The sequence below is a fragment of the Podarcis melisellensis genome, assembly GCF_964234715.1.
Source record: "Podarcis melisellensis genome assembly, chromosome: 3".
Lineage (NCBI taxonomy): Eukaryota > Metazoa > Chordata > Lepidosauria > Squamata > Lacertidae > Podarcis > Podarcis melisellensis.
Genome location: NC_138530.1, coordinates 96,007,065 through 96,022,605, shown reverse-complemented (window position 1 = coordinate 96,022,605; position 15,541 = coordinate 96,007,065). Strand labels below are relative to the sequence as shown.

Sequence of the window (15,541 nt, the reverse complement as noted above, 5' to 3'; positions counted from 1 at the left end):
CAAAGTCCAAAGATCTCAGAACTCAGGGTAGGGCTTTTAGTTTGGCTGTCCCTGTTCTGTGGCATGGTGTTCCTGTCAAGATATACCAGGCACTCGGTCCCTGCACTTCCCAGAAACAATGGAAGACCATTTTTGTGCTCATAGGATTTCTCAGCTGGATAAACAGGTCTTTGCCATGGGTGTCTTAATTTGTATTGTTTAATGTTTGCTTTAAATGCATTGGCTGGTTTTTGTTTGTTTTGTTTTTTGCTTTGTTTTGTGTTTAACTGTTTTTTGCTGTTTTTATCGTACATCATGTGTCAAAGGTGATTACTGAATTATTCATTCCTGAGGGATCTCTTGACACTTCAAAACAAAAATCTACTGAGAACCGTGGTATTCTTATAGAAGTGTATTTTGCATTTTCATCATTTGCTATCATGGATGGTCAAGTCCCAGCTTCTGAAGCCTCAGCTGGAAAGCATGCAGAAAAAGATGTGTGTGTGTGTGTGTGTGTGTGTGTTCATGTGCAGGGGGTAGTAAAATCAAAATATGGGAGGGGGGAACATGGGACATTCAGTGGAATAAACATCAGTGATGAGAACCTGAGCCCAGCATGGAAAGTTAAGTGTAAGTAGATAAGGTCCAGGTATTGAAATGAAAATACCTTGCACCTAACAGATATAGTTGTCAACAATTCTCAGTAAAGAGGAGCTATTAAAAATGTAGGTTCTGATAACTTGGGCTCTACTACTCCAAGTTGGTAAGTGTTTCTAAGAATGAGTCTGTTGAGAAATGAAGAATCTGGCCAGTAATGCAAAACTATATATACCGTATTTTTCCATGTGTAAGACGATGCTTTTTGCTATAAAAAAAGGCCAAAATTGGGTGTCATCTTATACACAGATAGTGAATTCAGAGCAGGAACGTGTGATTAATGGCAGTAGCAAGCAGGAGATGGGCAGCGGCGACTGGGCGGGTGATTGGTGGCTGCAGCAAGGTCTGCTGGCAATTGGCTGTGGCAATTAGGCAGGTGGTGGCGGCCATGGTGAGCAGGCAGACAATTGGTGGCTGTGGCAAGCGACTGGAAGTGGTGGGCAGGAGGGTGAATGATTGGCAGGCCTCCCTCACCCCCCACCCCCAAAAGCTAAATAATAATAGTAATAATAATAATAATAATAATAATAATAATAATAATAATAATAATAATTTATTTATACCCCACCCATCTGGCTGGGTTTCCTTCACCACTCTGGGCAGCTTCCAACATAATATTAAAATACAATAGTCTGTTAAACATTAAAAGCTTCCCTAAACAGGCTGCCTTCAGATGTCTTCTAAAAGTCTGGTAGTTGTTTTTCTCCTTGACATCTGGTGAGGGGCCTTCCACAGGGCGGGTGCCACTACCTGGTTCCCTGTAACTTGGCTCCTCGCAGCGAGAGAACCGCCAGAAGGCCCTCGGCACTGGACCTCAGTGTCCGGGCAGAACAATGGGGGTGGAGGTGCTCCTTCAGGTATACAGGACCGAGGCCGTTTAGGGCTTTAAAGGTCAGCACCAACACTTTGAATTGTGTTCGGAAACGTACTGGAAGCCAATGTAGGTCTTTCAAGACCGGTGTCAACTTAATTTCTTAATTTTGGTGTTTTAAAAAATAGGGGTCGTCTTATACATGGGGGCGTTTTATACACGGAAAAGTGTGTGTGTGTGTGTGTGTGTGTAGGATGAGAATTCAGTTCTTTAAAAGGAGAAAGAAAGGTGCCACTGCAAAGTTTGGCTGAATATATGAGACTGCCAGTGCCATGGGTGAAATCAAGTAAGGTAACAATGGATCAGAGAACAGCTGTGCTACAAATGTGGCAACACGTTTGTTTGTTTGTTTATTTATTCATTTATTTATTTAGAGTAAGATGTGTTCACATCCAGCATGACAAAATTTGTACAAATTTCACAATTTAAAAATGAAGTTATCACAGCAACTTGTGATTTCACACATTTATAGCAAAATTAAAATGTCAACAAACCCATGCCGTGTAGTACAAAAATAAATCAAACCTCAGTTCCACAGAGAGCACAATAAGTAGTTTATACAAAATTCTGTCTTAATAAATGAGCACTTAAATCAAACTCAAGAAAAATGAACAATAAGTTAGAATAAATAAAACTCTGATGACTCACAATAATTTCAGATGAAAGGTCAGCATTCTAATATGTGACACTTTTTTGTGTGTGATCCCTATATAATAGTCACAGATATCCTTTGATTTGATATTATGTACCAACATTAGATGAGCAGCGCGGATTTGTGCTTAAAATCCCTTTTTCCCATTGTACATAGGTGATAACGATAAGAATCCAAAACTGATACTATCTATTACTCTACGGAAAGCATTACTATATTGGCAAAGAAGCGGCAGACACAATGCAGTGGAAAAAAATGCATATGCCCTTATGAACAATGAGAGCCCTAAAAGGAGGCTAGGGCAAAAAGTACAATATATATGGCAGAAGGTGAACGACAAGCACCTTGCTTCAGCTCTCAAAAAGGCAATTCTAAGCATGGCAGCTACAACTAATAGCACAACAGAAAAAGGAGGGCACTATACAGAAGAAGACACTGCAGAGCCCCAAAAGTAATTACATAATCTTCTCCCAGCTAGTTATTAAAGTCCTCGTGGAAAAACTGTAAGCTTTTTGTACAGTGAATAGTATAAAGTGCCGCTGGGATATACATATATTTATACATATATATATATACCGAGGTTGAGTATTGTATCAGAATATTTGTTGTGAGATCCCTGTAGCAAATATTATTGGACGAGCCCACTTCGGCTTCCACTCTAATTTGTTCAAATTTAGTGTCACAAAGCGAATGACACACGAGATTGCACACCTCCGTATGGATATATAGGGCAAGGTAAGTGCAAATAGTCAACTGGCACATTGTGGGGACAATGACCCTGTAAGTCCTGTTCTGCTAAAAATATTTTATTTTATTTATTATTATTATTTTATTATTTTTTACAAAACCCATCTTTTTTATTTATTTTTTTCGTAACAAAATTTTTCAAAGTACTTTTGTACTTTCTGCATAACATCAAGACATGGAAGGAAAAGATATGCTATCAAATCGAAATCAATTCAACATCCGACATACACGACACGCCATCTGAATTACTAATTTAAATGGGGGGGGGGGGGAAACAAAAAAATGCCGCAAGAAAAAGTGGTCTTATGCATACATATAGTGCAGTTATTTTGAAGAAATAACAATCAAATCTGAAAAGTACAATACGTCTTTTTTTTTTAGCTTGAAATGATGCAATTTAAAGCAAAAAGTGCCAAAGTATATTTAGTTACATTAAATTTTCTGATTGCATTCATTCATTTATTTTTATTTATTTTTTTGCAATAGGTAACAGTAGAACAAATAGATAGCATATGGAAATGCCACAGGAATAATGATTGTACCCCAAAAAATAAAAATAATAACCGTAACCCCAGAACCAAAACAGTAAAAAAAAGGGAACAAGGTAAAAAAAACAACCAGGTTAACTGAACTGCATTCTATTTCCTACGCAGGGTAGCAATGAATCCAGGCCAGTAACTACTGTAAAGATAAAACTTAGGGGTTAATTCCCAAATTAAAAACTTTTTTTTAATGGCAATATTTCTTTGAAACTATTGCCTTTGTATTAGGAAGGAAAGACTGAACTTCTGAAAGATGAACTACAATGCTGTAACAGATAACTCAGAGGGAAACTCTAGGAGTCCTGGAGAAACAGAGGATGTTGGCTCCAAAGTGTATTTGAAAAGAAAAGTTGATATCTTCATGTTGTCCACCTCTGATAGAGCTCCTGTCATTATGCAGGTTCCCATATTCATACCATGTAATGCTTAGAAGTTAATTAAAAAGTGCTGTTTAAGCTGCTTTGAATCTTCTCTCTCAAGTTCCCATGGCTTGATGTTGTCTTACAATAAATTACTCCTTTTACATCTCACATCTAATTCATGCCCTTTGCTTAGAATTAAAAACAAAAAACAAAAACAAAAAACCTTCTTTTTATTGCCCCCCGCCACATACCATCCTCTGAAAACAAAAGTCACACAATATTTCAAGCATTGTTCAAAAATAAAGCATTTTTGGCAACCAAATCTTGCTATGAAACAATATGCACACAAAATGTAATTTCTTAAATCCCATAAAATCCTCCAGCAATGAGACAAAATGAGAGTGTCTAAAAAGTGGCCGCAGACTGCAACATTGTCATTCAAAGCGGATTTTCTTTTTTCTTTTTCTTTTTTTTTGTCCATTTCAGTTCAAAATACTAAAACATTTAATCACTAAAGCATTAAAAAGAATTTACACTCTATTTTGATCAGCTTACCTCTTCAGAAATATATTTACCCCAAAAATGTGCATACATTAGCAGCTATAAACATTACATGGCATATCACACTATGTCAGCTTATATGAAAACGTACAAAATGTGAATGTATTCAAAAAACTATTCTGCAGTTACTATCTTTAAAGCAAGACATAAAATTATCATGAAGTCTTGTAAGCATAACACTGTTTTAAACAGAAAGAAATATATAACACTTTCTGGTAAATTACAGCAGCAAAAAACAAGAGGCATCATTTTTTTTTTAAAGGTAAGATTTTTTCACCACTACAGCAGCTGCTCACACCTGAATTCCTCTCACAGCCTGTTTTATATTTTCCAGTAGGGCTTTATTTTCTGGACTCTGATAACGATCTTGATTTGTATACATGTCCGTCAAAGTGGTCACGTAAGCATCAAAATTTTGTTCATTGATTGGTTCCTACGAGATATTAAATAGTAGTTCATATACAACTTTTATTTGCTTAATGGTATATTCATTTATGCATAACAAACTATCACAGCACATTGACACCATTTTTCTTAGCACATTAAAAAGGTCTAGTTTAGCGCTTACTTAATTTTTACAGGAGACATCGGAATTGGCCCACCGTGTCTTTTTTTTTTTTTTAGCAGTTAAATTTATCTCTATGGTTTCAGGGTTGATACCGCAAATCTCCATCGGGCTGAGGAGCCATAAATATAAAAACAAAAAGACATCTACTGTATGAGGTGAAGGAGACCGCCAAATTCCTTAACTTGTGCCTCAGTCACTTACCATATGCGGTAGCTGGATATTAGCTAGACTATGAATTAAAGACTGGCTTAAATTAGCCAATTCGTGAAGGAGCGACTCATTTTGTTGCTCAATTACTTTGTTTTCTTCTTCTATCGTCTTCAGGTTGCTCTCCATGGTGGTAATCTGAAAGGGACAGAATAGTGTACAATGTAACAGGAAGCAGAACATCTTTAAAACGACGGGGGGGGGGGGGGAGAGAATGTTATGTCAATTATAACACTAAGTTGATCCAGAGTGTCCCTCTATGAGCCAGTGCAGATCTACGGTACTTGGAGGGTGCAGTGCATCTTTTGCTCATCCAACCTTCCAGAACAGATTTCAGGGAGCAAAAAATGCTCAGGAGGAAGGAAGAATCAGTCACATTCCTTTCCTGGCCTCTTCCTCTGGTCTGTGTTCTGTGTTCAGCGTTCCACTTATGGGTGATTCCACATCAAATCAATGCAAAAAAACAAGGGTTTTGTCACCAACCATCTCATATTTTGATGAAACTTGGTGTACACCCTTCTCTTATGGTTGAAAGAAACCCCCTTAATTTCCCCCCCTCTGTCTCAAACCGCTTTAATTTTATAGCACTTCGAAGTTTCCTGTAAAATTTCTAAGAGATCTGATCATTGGTTATGGGGGGGAATGTACACAAGGGTATCTTGTGCCAAGGGTCTCAAGAGGGACAAACAACACAGATTTAACAAAACTTTGAAGTGCTATAAAAATTAAAACTATTTGAGATGGGGGGGGGGAATTAAGGGGGTTTCTTTCAACCATAAGGGAAGGGTGTACACCAAATTTCATCAACATCTGAGATGGAGGGTGACATGACCTTGTTGAAATGACATGGAATGACCCTTATGGAAACACTGAACCCAAGCCATTATGTTCTGCCAAATCTCCTAGGCTTGACATCTCACAATAAAGTACTCCTTTTACACCTCACATCTACGGTAATTCATACTCTTCACTTGGCATTTAGAAAAGCCAAGCTTTTTTTTTTTTTTTTTAAAAATTGTGCCTACCACATACCATCCTCAGGAAAAAATATATATAAATCATGCAAATTGTTCCCTAACATGTCCATTTTTATCTGTAGAAAACTACACTTTTTGAACCATCTACGTGAACTAAGAACAGATGGAAATAGATATTAAGCAGCAGTCTATTACCTGATCCTCAGGGTAAAACTAGATATGACTTTAAGCTTATTTTAAAACACGTGCTCGTGGCTTCCTTTTGTTTTCAAAAAAAGGAGAGCCATTCCTCCACCCTGGATCAGGGCTGCAGCAAAGGGTTCCTTTTCGCCACGCCCATTGTCCAACAATTGTCTCCCTTAAACTGCTTAAAGATCGGAACAAATAAGCACTTTGGGGCAGGAGACCATTTTTGCAAGGAAAATGGAGATGGGAAAATGGTTTTCCCCTGCAGTGCAATTCAGATCCAAGTTCGGAGCACCACAGTTACTTTTTAGGAGAAAAGGAACATGGCCAGTTGCGATTCAAAACAGTACTTAACATCATGGATACTTTGCTCCTTTGCACAATGTAGCATCTAGCGTGTCTGAGCAGAAAGCTTGGACCATTGATTTCTGGTAATCTGCCTTTACTCCCCCCCTCCATCTATCATCCATATATAAGAGAGTAAAAGCTGTACATGTTCATTTAGAACAAAATCCTTCTTTAACCTGATGGTTTTGATTATGATTTCAGGGAGAAATGTTTGCAGCTGCCATACTAGGGAAGCAGTACCAAATCACAGTTTTCTAACCTCCCATAAGGTTTTTAAAACAGGGCAAACACATTAAGGAAAAATTGGGAGAAAGAAAATAAAATATCCCCACAGAGTGCGACTGGCCTATTTATTTATCTTAATCCAGTCATGTAAAAAACCATTGGATTTAGGACTTTATAAAACTGTTACCTGAGTTCGGAGTTTTATCATATCAGCTTCCATCTGGGAGTTGGATTCATTTAGTTCCTTTATTTCTTCATCTAACTGTTTAATTTCTTCATCATTTTCTATACCTATGCAATAATTTTAAAAAAAAGATATATTCAAATATAGTTGTTAGAAATCTGAGTTAAGCAACTGAGCCATTTCACAGTTTGAAGTTTAGGTCAATAAAACAAAAAGGTCAAAATGGTTACATCTCATGGGATATTCCATTTTAAGCAGAGCCTTCCACAAGCTAAGGTAAGAACATTCTAAGGGGAACCAAGACCGCAGGAATCCACCCGCTGGCAAAGTAACCACACGTGGAAGATTCTATAAGGCTTAATGGTCTCCAGCTCTCCCCCCTGTTCCCCAGGCCCTGTGATGGGTCACTGAAGGGAGTGGCAGGTCTCTGCATACTCTTCACATTTTCATCCTATCCAACCTGTCAAAAAAGGCATGTAGAATATACTGTATTTTTCCGTGTATAAGACGCCCCCATGTATAAGACGACCTCTATTTTTTGAGCCCCAAATTAAGAAATAAATATTTTAAACACCAAACGGAACAATATTGATATTTTATTAAATATTCAAAACACCGGTATATTTAGTACGGTATATTTAAACATCAAACAGTGAGGCAAGCTGTGTAATGGCGGCTGCTCCTATCAGCTCAGTGTAACTCCACTGTAGCTGCAGCTCCAGCTCTCCCACCTGTGTGCTGCACTTTTGTCTCAGTATTTATGGTATGTACCGTATTTACTCCATGTGTGCTGGCAGATGCGAACACTGATTGAGGAGCTGCGACTGCCAGGCCTGCCTGAGTGAGTGCGCTTGGGGAATGGAGGGTCTGGGTAGCCAGGGGGGCGGCTGAGGGAACCGGGTGGAAGGGACAATGTCCGGAGTGGGGAAGTATCAGACCAGTGTTTGTTGTGAGGCCAATAGTGAGGGGAGGCTGGGGGGAAAGAATATGGATGGCGGCATATATTTAATTGCAACGTTCCGTGTATAAGACAACCCCCAATTTTAAACTTACAAAATTTGGGGGGAAAGATCATCTTATACATGGAAAAATATGGTAAGTAGCTTGCAAGGCACAGAGAGGAAGAACTGGATGGTGGTATGGAAAGCATGTACAGACCCTCCCAACATCCCACTGTGCCATCTGCATGCATAAGTGGAGGAAAGGGAGAAAATAGGGCAAGTATCCAACCCAGCTGTGAACCTTGACATTCCCATGGGGTGGAAAAGTCCTTCCACATTCTAAATTTAAACATACTAATTAAACCACAACTTCTATCTGCAGTGGCGTAGCGTGGGGGGTGCAGGGGGTGCCGGCTGCACCGGGTGCAACATCTGGGGGTTAGGGTTAGGGGGCGCAAATTACTTGACTTGCCCCGGGTGCTGACAACCCACGCTATGCCACTGTCTATCTGAGCCCATTCGCTCCAGTAACAGAGTTTGATGGCTGCCCAATGAACTGTGGCATTAAATTCATATTTCCATCTAATGTGCACTTTTTAGAAAATGCAGACTGTAGTCATTGGCTGGGGGTGGGGTGGGGAGATGACTGGAATCACTGAAGGTGGGGAGGACGAATTTGACCCTCCTCACAAGCTCCTGATGAAAACCACTTCCCCACAGATGCTATTTGAATTGGGGGGGGGGGGACTCTTCATTAGCACCATACAGCTAAGTTTTATTTTTTTCTTGAGATATTTGTTCTTGTCTTTCTTTCATATGAATGATATGTAAGGTTACTGAATTGTTGCTCGACATCTCGGTTCTTTTTGCTCATCCATAGCTTTCTGACATAGTTTTGGGTAAAAAAGGCAGGGTAAAAATGATGAAAATAAAATTGATAAAAGTATCCAAGTTTCATCATAACGCCAGATGAAGTGATTATATTATATAAGCTTTTCTGGCCATACATACATAGTATAATGGAGCAGATTAAATACCCATGCCAAATGTATAATTTGGGTTAAAGACAACAGGATATTGTGGGAATTTTAGACGTAATGGTTCCCTTTTGATGGTAATGTGGTATTTCAAAATCCAGCCATGCTAAATTTGGGGACCCTCTTCGTCAGTCTGATGAATGAGGCTCTGTACTGGAAGGAGAGGAATTCTGGTAATTCCAAGTGCCTCAAGAACTTTGAGCCAAGGCTGCACTGCTTTGCAAACTTTCCGTGGAGTAAGATGCAATTAATACAGAGGGACATGTTTCTGAGCAAACATGCATATGATTGTGCTTCACATGAGCTTTCTGCTTTACAATGGCAGCACAAATCACAGCATAGGTGTTCTCTGAAGCACGTTCAGAAGCTGATTTTTTTTGCAGCAGCAGCAAAATCACTTCAGTGCCGTACACTGTAGCCTGATGGCACTTTCTAGAAGGACTCCAAGATTGTGTTAAGAAAGACTCCTTTGTAATACCATAGTGAGTAAATTATTCTCACAGTGAGAGAGTGAAGTAAACAGGGATAGCTGCGTCTCATTTAATCCACAACAATTAGCTATTTACCATTGCTAGCCCTCTGCTTTATTGTAAGCATTTGTTCTCCCGACAGCTTTGCTCTCTTCATTGCCGACGTAGCTCTGGGGCATCCTGATAGACTGTAGACAATAAGTGAGGAAAGAATTATTAATTGTAATAAGTCACGGGTGTTCAGTACGTCAGCTAAATCGACTACAGAAACAGAGTTACAGGGAAGTCTCTCTCGACTGCCACTGGTAAGGTGCTGGATTCTGAAAGAGAAGAGGAACTGTTCTCAGACAAGAAGAGGAAAAATATAAGACTTAAAAATGGAAAGGAAAAAAAAAACTAGTTACTTTTGTACACCATGGTATGTCCCTCTTCTCTTTGTCTAATTGGCTGATGTTGCAATAACTTCATTCACTGCCTAAAAACACTGAAAGGTAGAAGAATGCTAGTTTTTCACAAAACAAACAAGGAGAATGGTGCCCATACTTTTGCCTCATATACAAAGGGTAGAGACTTATTTTTATAAAGAAAGCTGTGACTCTGGGGATTATAGTTCAGCTGCGGGGAAGATGCCCATGTTCATCTGTCTTAGAACCTAGTTTTTCTTACCAAATGACAAGAACACACATTTCATATAAACCCAGTTTTAATAAATCACAGTAGTTATAGTTAGAACACACACACCTTTTTGCAACAAATTTTCCCCACGGCAATGAAACCTATATTTATCATTCTTATTTAAACTACCTCAAAGGAATAAATATGAATTTATAGCTTGTATCTTATCCCAAATAAGTGATATGCACCCTATTTTAAGCTTGAGGGATTTGAGCTGATTTCATTTCATTTGCAGGTTCAAATACAAATGCAGAAACATTTCCTACCATTGTGTAACAATAGGGCAGCTCCTGAAAAGTTTGTCACAAGTTCTAGATGAGTTCTAATCAAAAATCATATAACCATTCTGTATTTACACAATAGTATGAGGGAAATTTTCCTGGTTAGGAATTTGACTGCAGGGGGTTGGGCTACTTCCGTCTCTACAATTCTGTGATTCTATGAAATATACTGTATTAGTAAGGGTATGCCAAGAGAACATGGCACAAACTAAGGACCAATTTAGAGTTTTAATTGTTTTTTTACAGTGTTATTTTTCTAGAAAAAGAGGTGTCAGAACCCATCATGTATAGTATATAATATTTATGTATATTATGGGGCAGATTGGAGTGAAGGCACCTGAAACCAGTCATAGAGTTTGCATTGGCCTTCCAAGTATTCATCCAGGAAATGGTTTGGCAGGGCTGGCCAAAGAAATTTTGCTTCCCAAAGCAAATCACCACTAGCAATGGAACAGTGTCCTCTCCTACACTTGAGGGCAGTAAGCAAGGTTATGGGGTGCATACACAGATCCCTCACTATCTACGAAATCAGGCATAGGCAAACTCGGCCCTCCAGATGTTTTGGGACTACAATTCCCATCATCCCTCGCTAGCAGGACCAGTGGTCAGAGATTATGGGAGTTGTAGTCCCAAAACATCTGGAGGGACATGTTTGCCTATGGCTGTACTAAATGCAGCACCCGCTTCATTCTTACTAATGGGTTGGTCCCACAGTCTGGTTAGAGGAACAAACTTTGGGGACTTGGCCTTTGGTTCAAAGCCTTTGGTACTGGTGGGCGGGGGAAAGGAGGACACTCCAACCTGCTACTCCTGGATGAATAATCTACTAAATAAACCCAGAACAGAGAGGTGGCAGCCTAAGTGCACCAAAGGGAATGAGAGCTTGTGAGCATTGGAGACATCTAACTTCAACTTCACCCTTTAAGGACAGAAACTTGCAGGAATGGTACTATTTTCATGGAAGCTACTTTGCACGAATCTTTTGGCTCCAGGATCCTAGTAAGAGAAGGTTTGGGGCACTGGGGGTGGGTGGGTTGCCCTAAACAAAGAATAGAGAGAAGCAGATAGGTTAAGGTGAAAGATGGCAACTGGATTGAATGACCCAGTTCTAGGTGAGCTGGTGGCCATCAAATTTTCAGCCAGTTCACTGTGTAGATAGCAAAATCACAGAATCATGGCCCATCTGATTTGTTGTCTTTCTGTACTTTTGCTGTATTGCTTGCTTTATTAATATGCTGTTAACTGCTTTGGAAGTCCTTGGGCCAAGAAACGCAATACGAATGAACCACAATGTAACATGTTTTCCCCATGTTTTTTATCTCACATTTTATCTCACGAATTGTAGGTTTGGGGACTATGGGGGGGGTTTGATATTTGCTGCTATCTACTGTTAATATAGGGACGCGGGTGGCGCTGTGGGTTAAACCACAGAGCCTAGGTCTTGCCAATCAGAAGGTCGGCAGTTCAAATCCCTGCGACGGGGTGAGCTCCTGTTGCTCAGTCCCAGCTCCTGCCAACCTAGCAGTTCGAAAGCACACCAGTGCAAGTAGATAAATAGGTACTGCTCTGGCGGGAAGGTAAAGCAGCTTAGTCATGCTGGCCACATGACCCTGAAGCTGTACGCTGGCTCCCTCGGCCAGTAAAGTGAGATGAGCGCCGCACCCCAGAGTCGGCTACGACTGGACCTAATGGTCAGGGGTCCCTTTACCTTTTTTTACTGTTAAAATAAGACTGACTGGGTGTGTGGAATCTAACTTTTGAGTTGTCCCTCACTTTCTTGAGAGTATAATCTTAGCACACACCTGGAACTTCTGAGCACTCTTTAAAAGATGTGGGTGGAAGACATGCCTTGCATGCATGTTTTTAATTTTATTAAAGGCAAGTTATATTATGGAGAAAAGTGAAGGAATAGAAAAGGAAAGCAAGCTAGTTATGCTTTAACTATTTGTTTGCTTTGATGTTTGTACTGATATTTTCTAATATATTGCTCACACAAAAAAAGCTGGGCCAATTTAAAGCCTGGGTGAGGTTCACAAATGTAAATCCAAATTAAAAAAAGGAGTGTATGAGAATGACTACTAAGAAGACAGGGCTCAGATTAGATTCAGAATCTAATCTTAAACCATCTTTAACCATCACAATTTCATATATTATGAATGCAAAGATTAGTTGCAATATATTAAGGAGATCTTCCATTTTCTTGCATGTTATTTCGTTTCCTCGGGCACTAGAGGCCGGTCATAATAATTAGTCTGGTGGAATATAATAAGGATATAGATTTATAGGCAGACTTCATTTCTGTTTATGGTACTTTAGGGCATAAAATGCCAGCTAGTGAAGATAAATCAGATCTTATTTGCTTTACTCATAGGCCAGATTACTCAACTGTCACTTCCATAGTTCATCATCTGAAGGAAAGTTGGTTACTGTTTGGTGGAATACGCTATAATGGAATTTAGTCTCATAATCATGCATATTGCTTGAGTCTGAAACGGAATAAGGATTCAATCCTGTCACCAGTTGAATGTCGGTAACTAACAACGAATGAGCAAATGCATGACTTCAGTCTCATTGTTATTTGAGCTCTTTCACAAGAGGGGTGGGAATCTCCATCCCGCAGGTCAGTCTTGGCTGACCAAGGTGTCCATGTTGAGCTGTGCACCAATTTCCTCCACCTGGTGACATCAGTTGCTGGGTGCAGGGTCAATCCTTCACCAGCATGTTGCCTCAGCATGTGAGCATTGCAGCTTGCAGGGCTGCACTCTGACTCTCTGATCACTAGCTGGCAGGTAAAGGTAAAGGACCCCTGGACGGTTAAGTCCAGTCAAAGGTGACTATGGGGTGTGGCACTCATTTTGCTTCAGGCCCAGGGAGCCAGCATTTGTCCACAAACAGCTTTCCGGGTCATGTGGCCAGCATGACTAAACTGCTTCTGGTGCACAGAGGACCATGACGAGTGCCTGCTTTTGAGGCTAGCGCTACTGAGCTCATTTCTAGGTTTAGGCCACCAGCTTCTCTAAAGATTTATTTTTCATGCTGCATAACAAACTTGGGACTATTTTGTTACAAATTTCAGAAGAAGAATCTACCCTCTGTTTTTCATCACTTATGGCTTTGACATGTTATGCTAATTATTAACACCCCAGAACTAACTCCGCATGCAAATATCATCTTAACAAAACCACAACATACTTGAAAGAGATGTGTAGCTGAGGTGAAGAGCTTGGGCTATATCTACTCTTCCAACAAAAATGGTCTGGGAATGGTAGCATGTGGAGTGCTACCCCCCTAATCATCAAACTACAATTTCCTGGGAAGAAGAAGCCAGTTAAATCTGCAGTGTAAATTCATTCAACATATCTAAGAAACTTAATCGGAGGACACCCTTACAAACATGAGGAGAGACTGTTTCTCACATGAAAAAAATATAATTAGTGCAGAATATATGTGGAATAAATGTCAGGCCAGTTTCGTGCAAAGAGAGAAGAAAAGAAAGCATTCAGTCTGAATAGAATTTTAAAATAAATAGACTTTGGTGCACAAGGAATTAAAAGCAAAAGACATTTAACTCCCCAAAGTCACTCATTTTTCTAAAATAATTCCATCCAAGAGAAGCAGCGTTTCATTGGATTATTTGTTGGTTGTATAGGATAATATGCATAATCGCACATAAGATAGAAGCTTTTCCTTACTCACTCCTGAATCACAGATCCTAGATTACAAGTGGGATTAGTTTGTATTCCTGCTATGGTACGCTCTCTCTCTCTCTCGTGTGCTTTTTCTTAAAAGCATTCTAATGCCTAGTAAAACTTAAGTTGGTTTTCACAAAGACATAATAATTTATAGTTCTGCCTACTCTGGAAGGAACATTCACATGGTTGGCACAAGGCTTAAGAATCCAGGTGAGCTAAATTGTTTCTTTCCTTTGTCAGAACACGTTATCAACAAACCCCACAGATTGTGAAAAGATTTATCCTGGAGGCTGATACATGTCATATGCCTAACTCATAAAGTTGTCCAACACAACAGCTCAGAACTCAACAACACACCAGGCAACGACAGGCTTTCCCAGCCTTTGTCATAGAGTTTTAGTCTTGTCTTAAATGCATTTGCTGCTTTCGTGCTTTTAACTGTTTTTCATTATCTGTTGCATTTCTCACCTTGAGATGGTGGTTTAGAAGGTGATTAATAAATTAATTGTATTAAGAATAAGAGTAATGGTGTTATTGTCTTTGCTCCGGTCTTGGGTCTTTGAAAGGGAGGTCTTTCCAGGCTGAAGTACTGCAGAAACTGCAGTGGCATGCAAGCCCAGGAGATACGTAAAGGAAATGAGCTCCATAGCACTTACATAGGTATGATCTTCTGCCTTCGGCTGGTATGCTTCCATGCCATAACCATATACAGGAGCAAACTAGGCAGTATACTATGTGGTTCATCGGAATACAAATTTATTGTTTTTTATATATATTTAATAACAGAATTTCTATTCCATAGCTTAAGAACTCTTCAGGAATGATAGAACTATTCTGATTCTCCTCTGCCCACCCAGCCTTCTCCTGTGTATGGAGGCAGAACAGGGCAGGTTTGTTTCGGCTAATTCTGATTTGTTCCCGCTCATTCTGCATTAAGTATTAGATTTAGAAGTGTGCCTGTTTAATATGCTTTTCTTTCCTAAGGGATCCTCTCTCTCTCTCTCTCTCTCTCTCTCTCTCTCTCTCTCTCTATATATATATATATATATATATATATATATGTAAATATAATCTACTTTCCACAATCAACAGTCAACAAGTTTTGAAACTGCTCATTGGCATCACCATCAGGACGACACCAATTAGCTACCACTAATTGTTCTATAGCTTCAGTAAAAGGGCTAGTTAACGTAGGTAAAACATTTTCCCCTTTCACTACCTTTTCTCTCTCTCTTCAGAGTTCTCGGGTTAAGGCATGTTTGAAGAGCATCTTTACTAACTTTGGACAAGTGAACCATGGGCAAACAATGTTCTGCTAGCAAAAAACTTACAAAAACCATGGAGGTTTGTACTTGGAGATGGTGCAGATTAGAACATCT

At 39.6% G+C, this 15,541-nt stretch overlaps 1 protein-coding gene and 1 long non-coding RNA gene across 18 annotated transcripts in view; one reads left to right on the top strand and one right to left on the bottom strand.

Moving 5' to 3' along the window:
- LOC309367329 overlaps positions 1–15,541 on the top strand; it is a 182,171-nt gene that overhangs the window by 100,283 nt on the left and 66,347 nt on the right. The gene's annotated exons all lie outside the window — the stretch shown is intronic.
- The window catches only part of MYT1L (myelin transcription factor 1 like), a 288,821-nt gene continuing 275,158 nt past the window's right edge, over positions 1,879–15,541 (bottom strand). For all 17 annotated transcript variants that reach the window (XM_081906010.1, XM_081906001.1, XM_081906002.1 and 14 more), the window contains 4 exons: positions 9,611–9,702; positions 7,070–7,173; positions 5,141–5,284; positions 1,879–4,804 (listed from right to left, as the gene is read on the bottom strand). In XM_081906010.1, the coding sequence (XP_081762136.1) occupies positions 4,664–4,804; positions 5,141–5,284; positions 7,070–7,173; positions 9,611–9,702 (481 nt within the window). In that variant the 3' untranslated portion in view covers positions 1,879–4,663. The remainder of the gene's footprint in view (positions 4,805–5,140; positions 5,285–7,069; positions 7,174–9,610; positions 9,703–15,541) is intronic.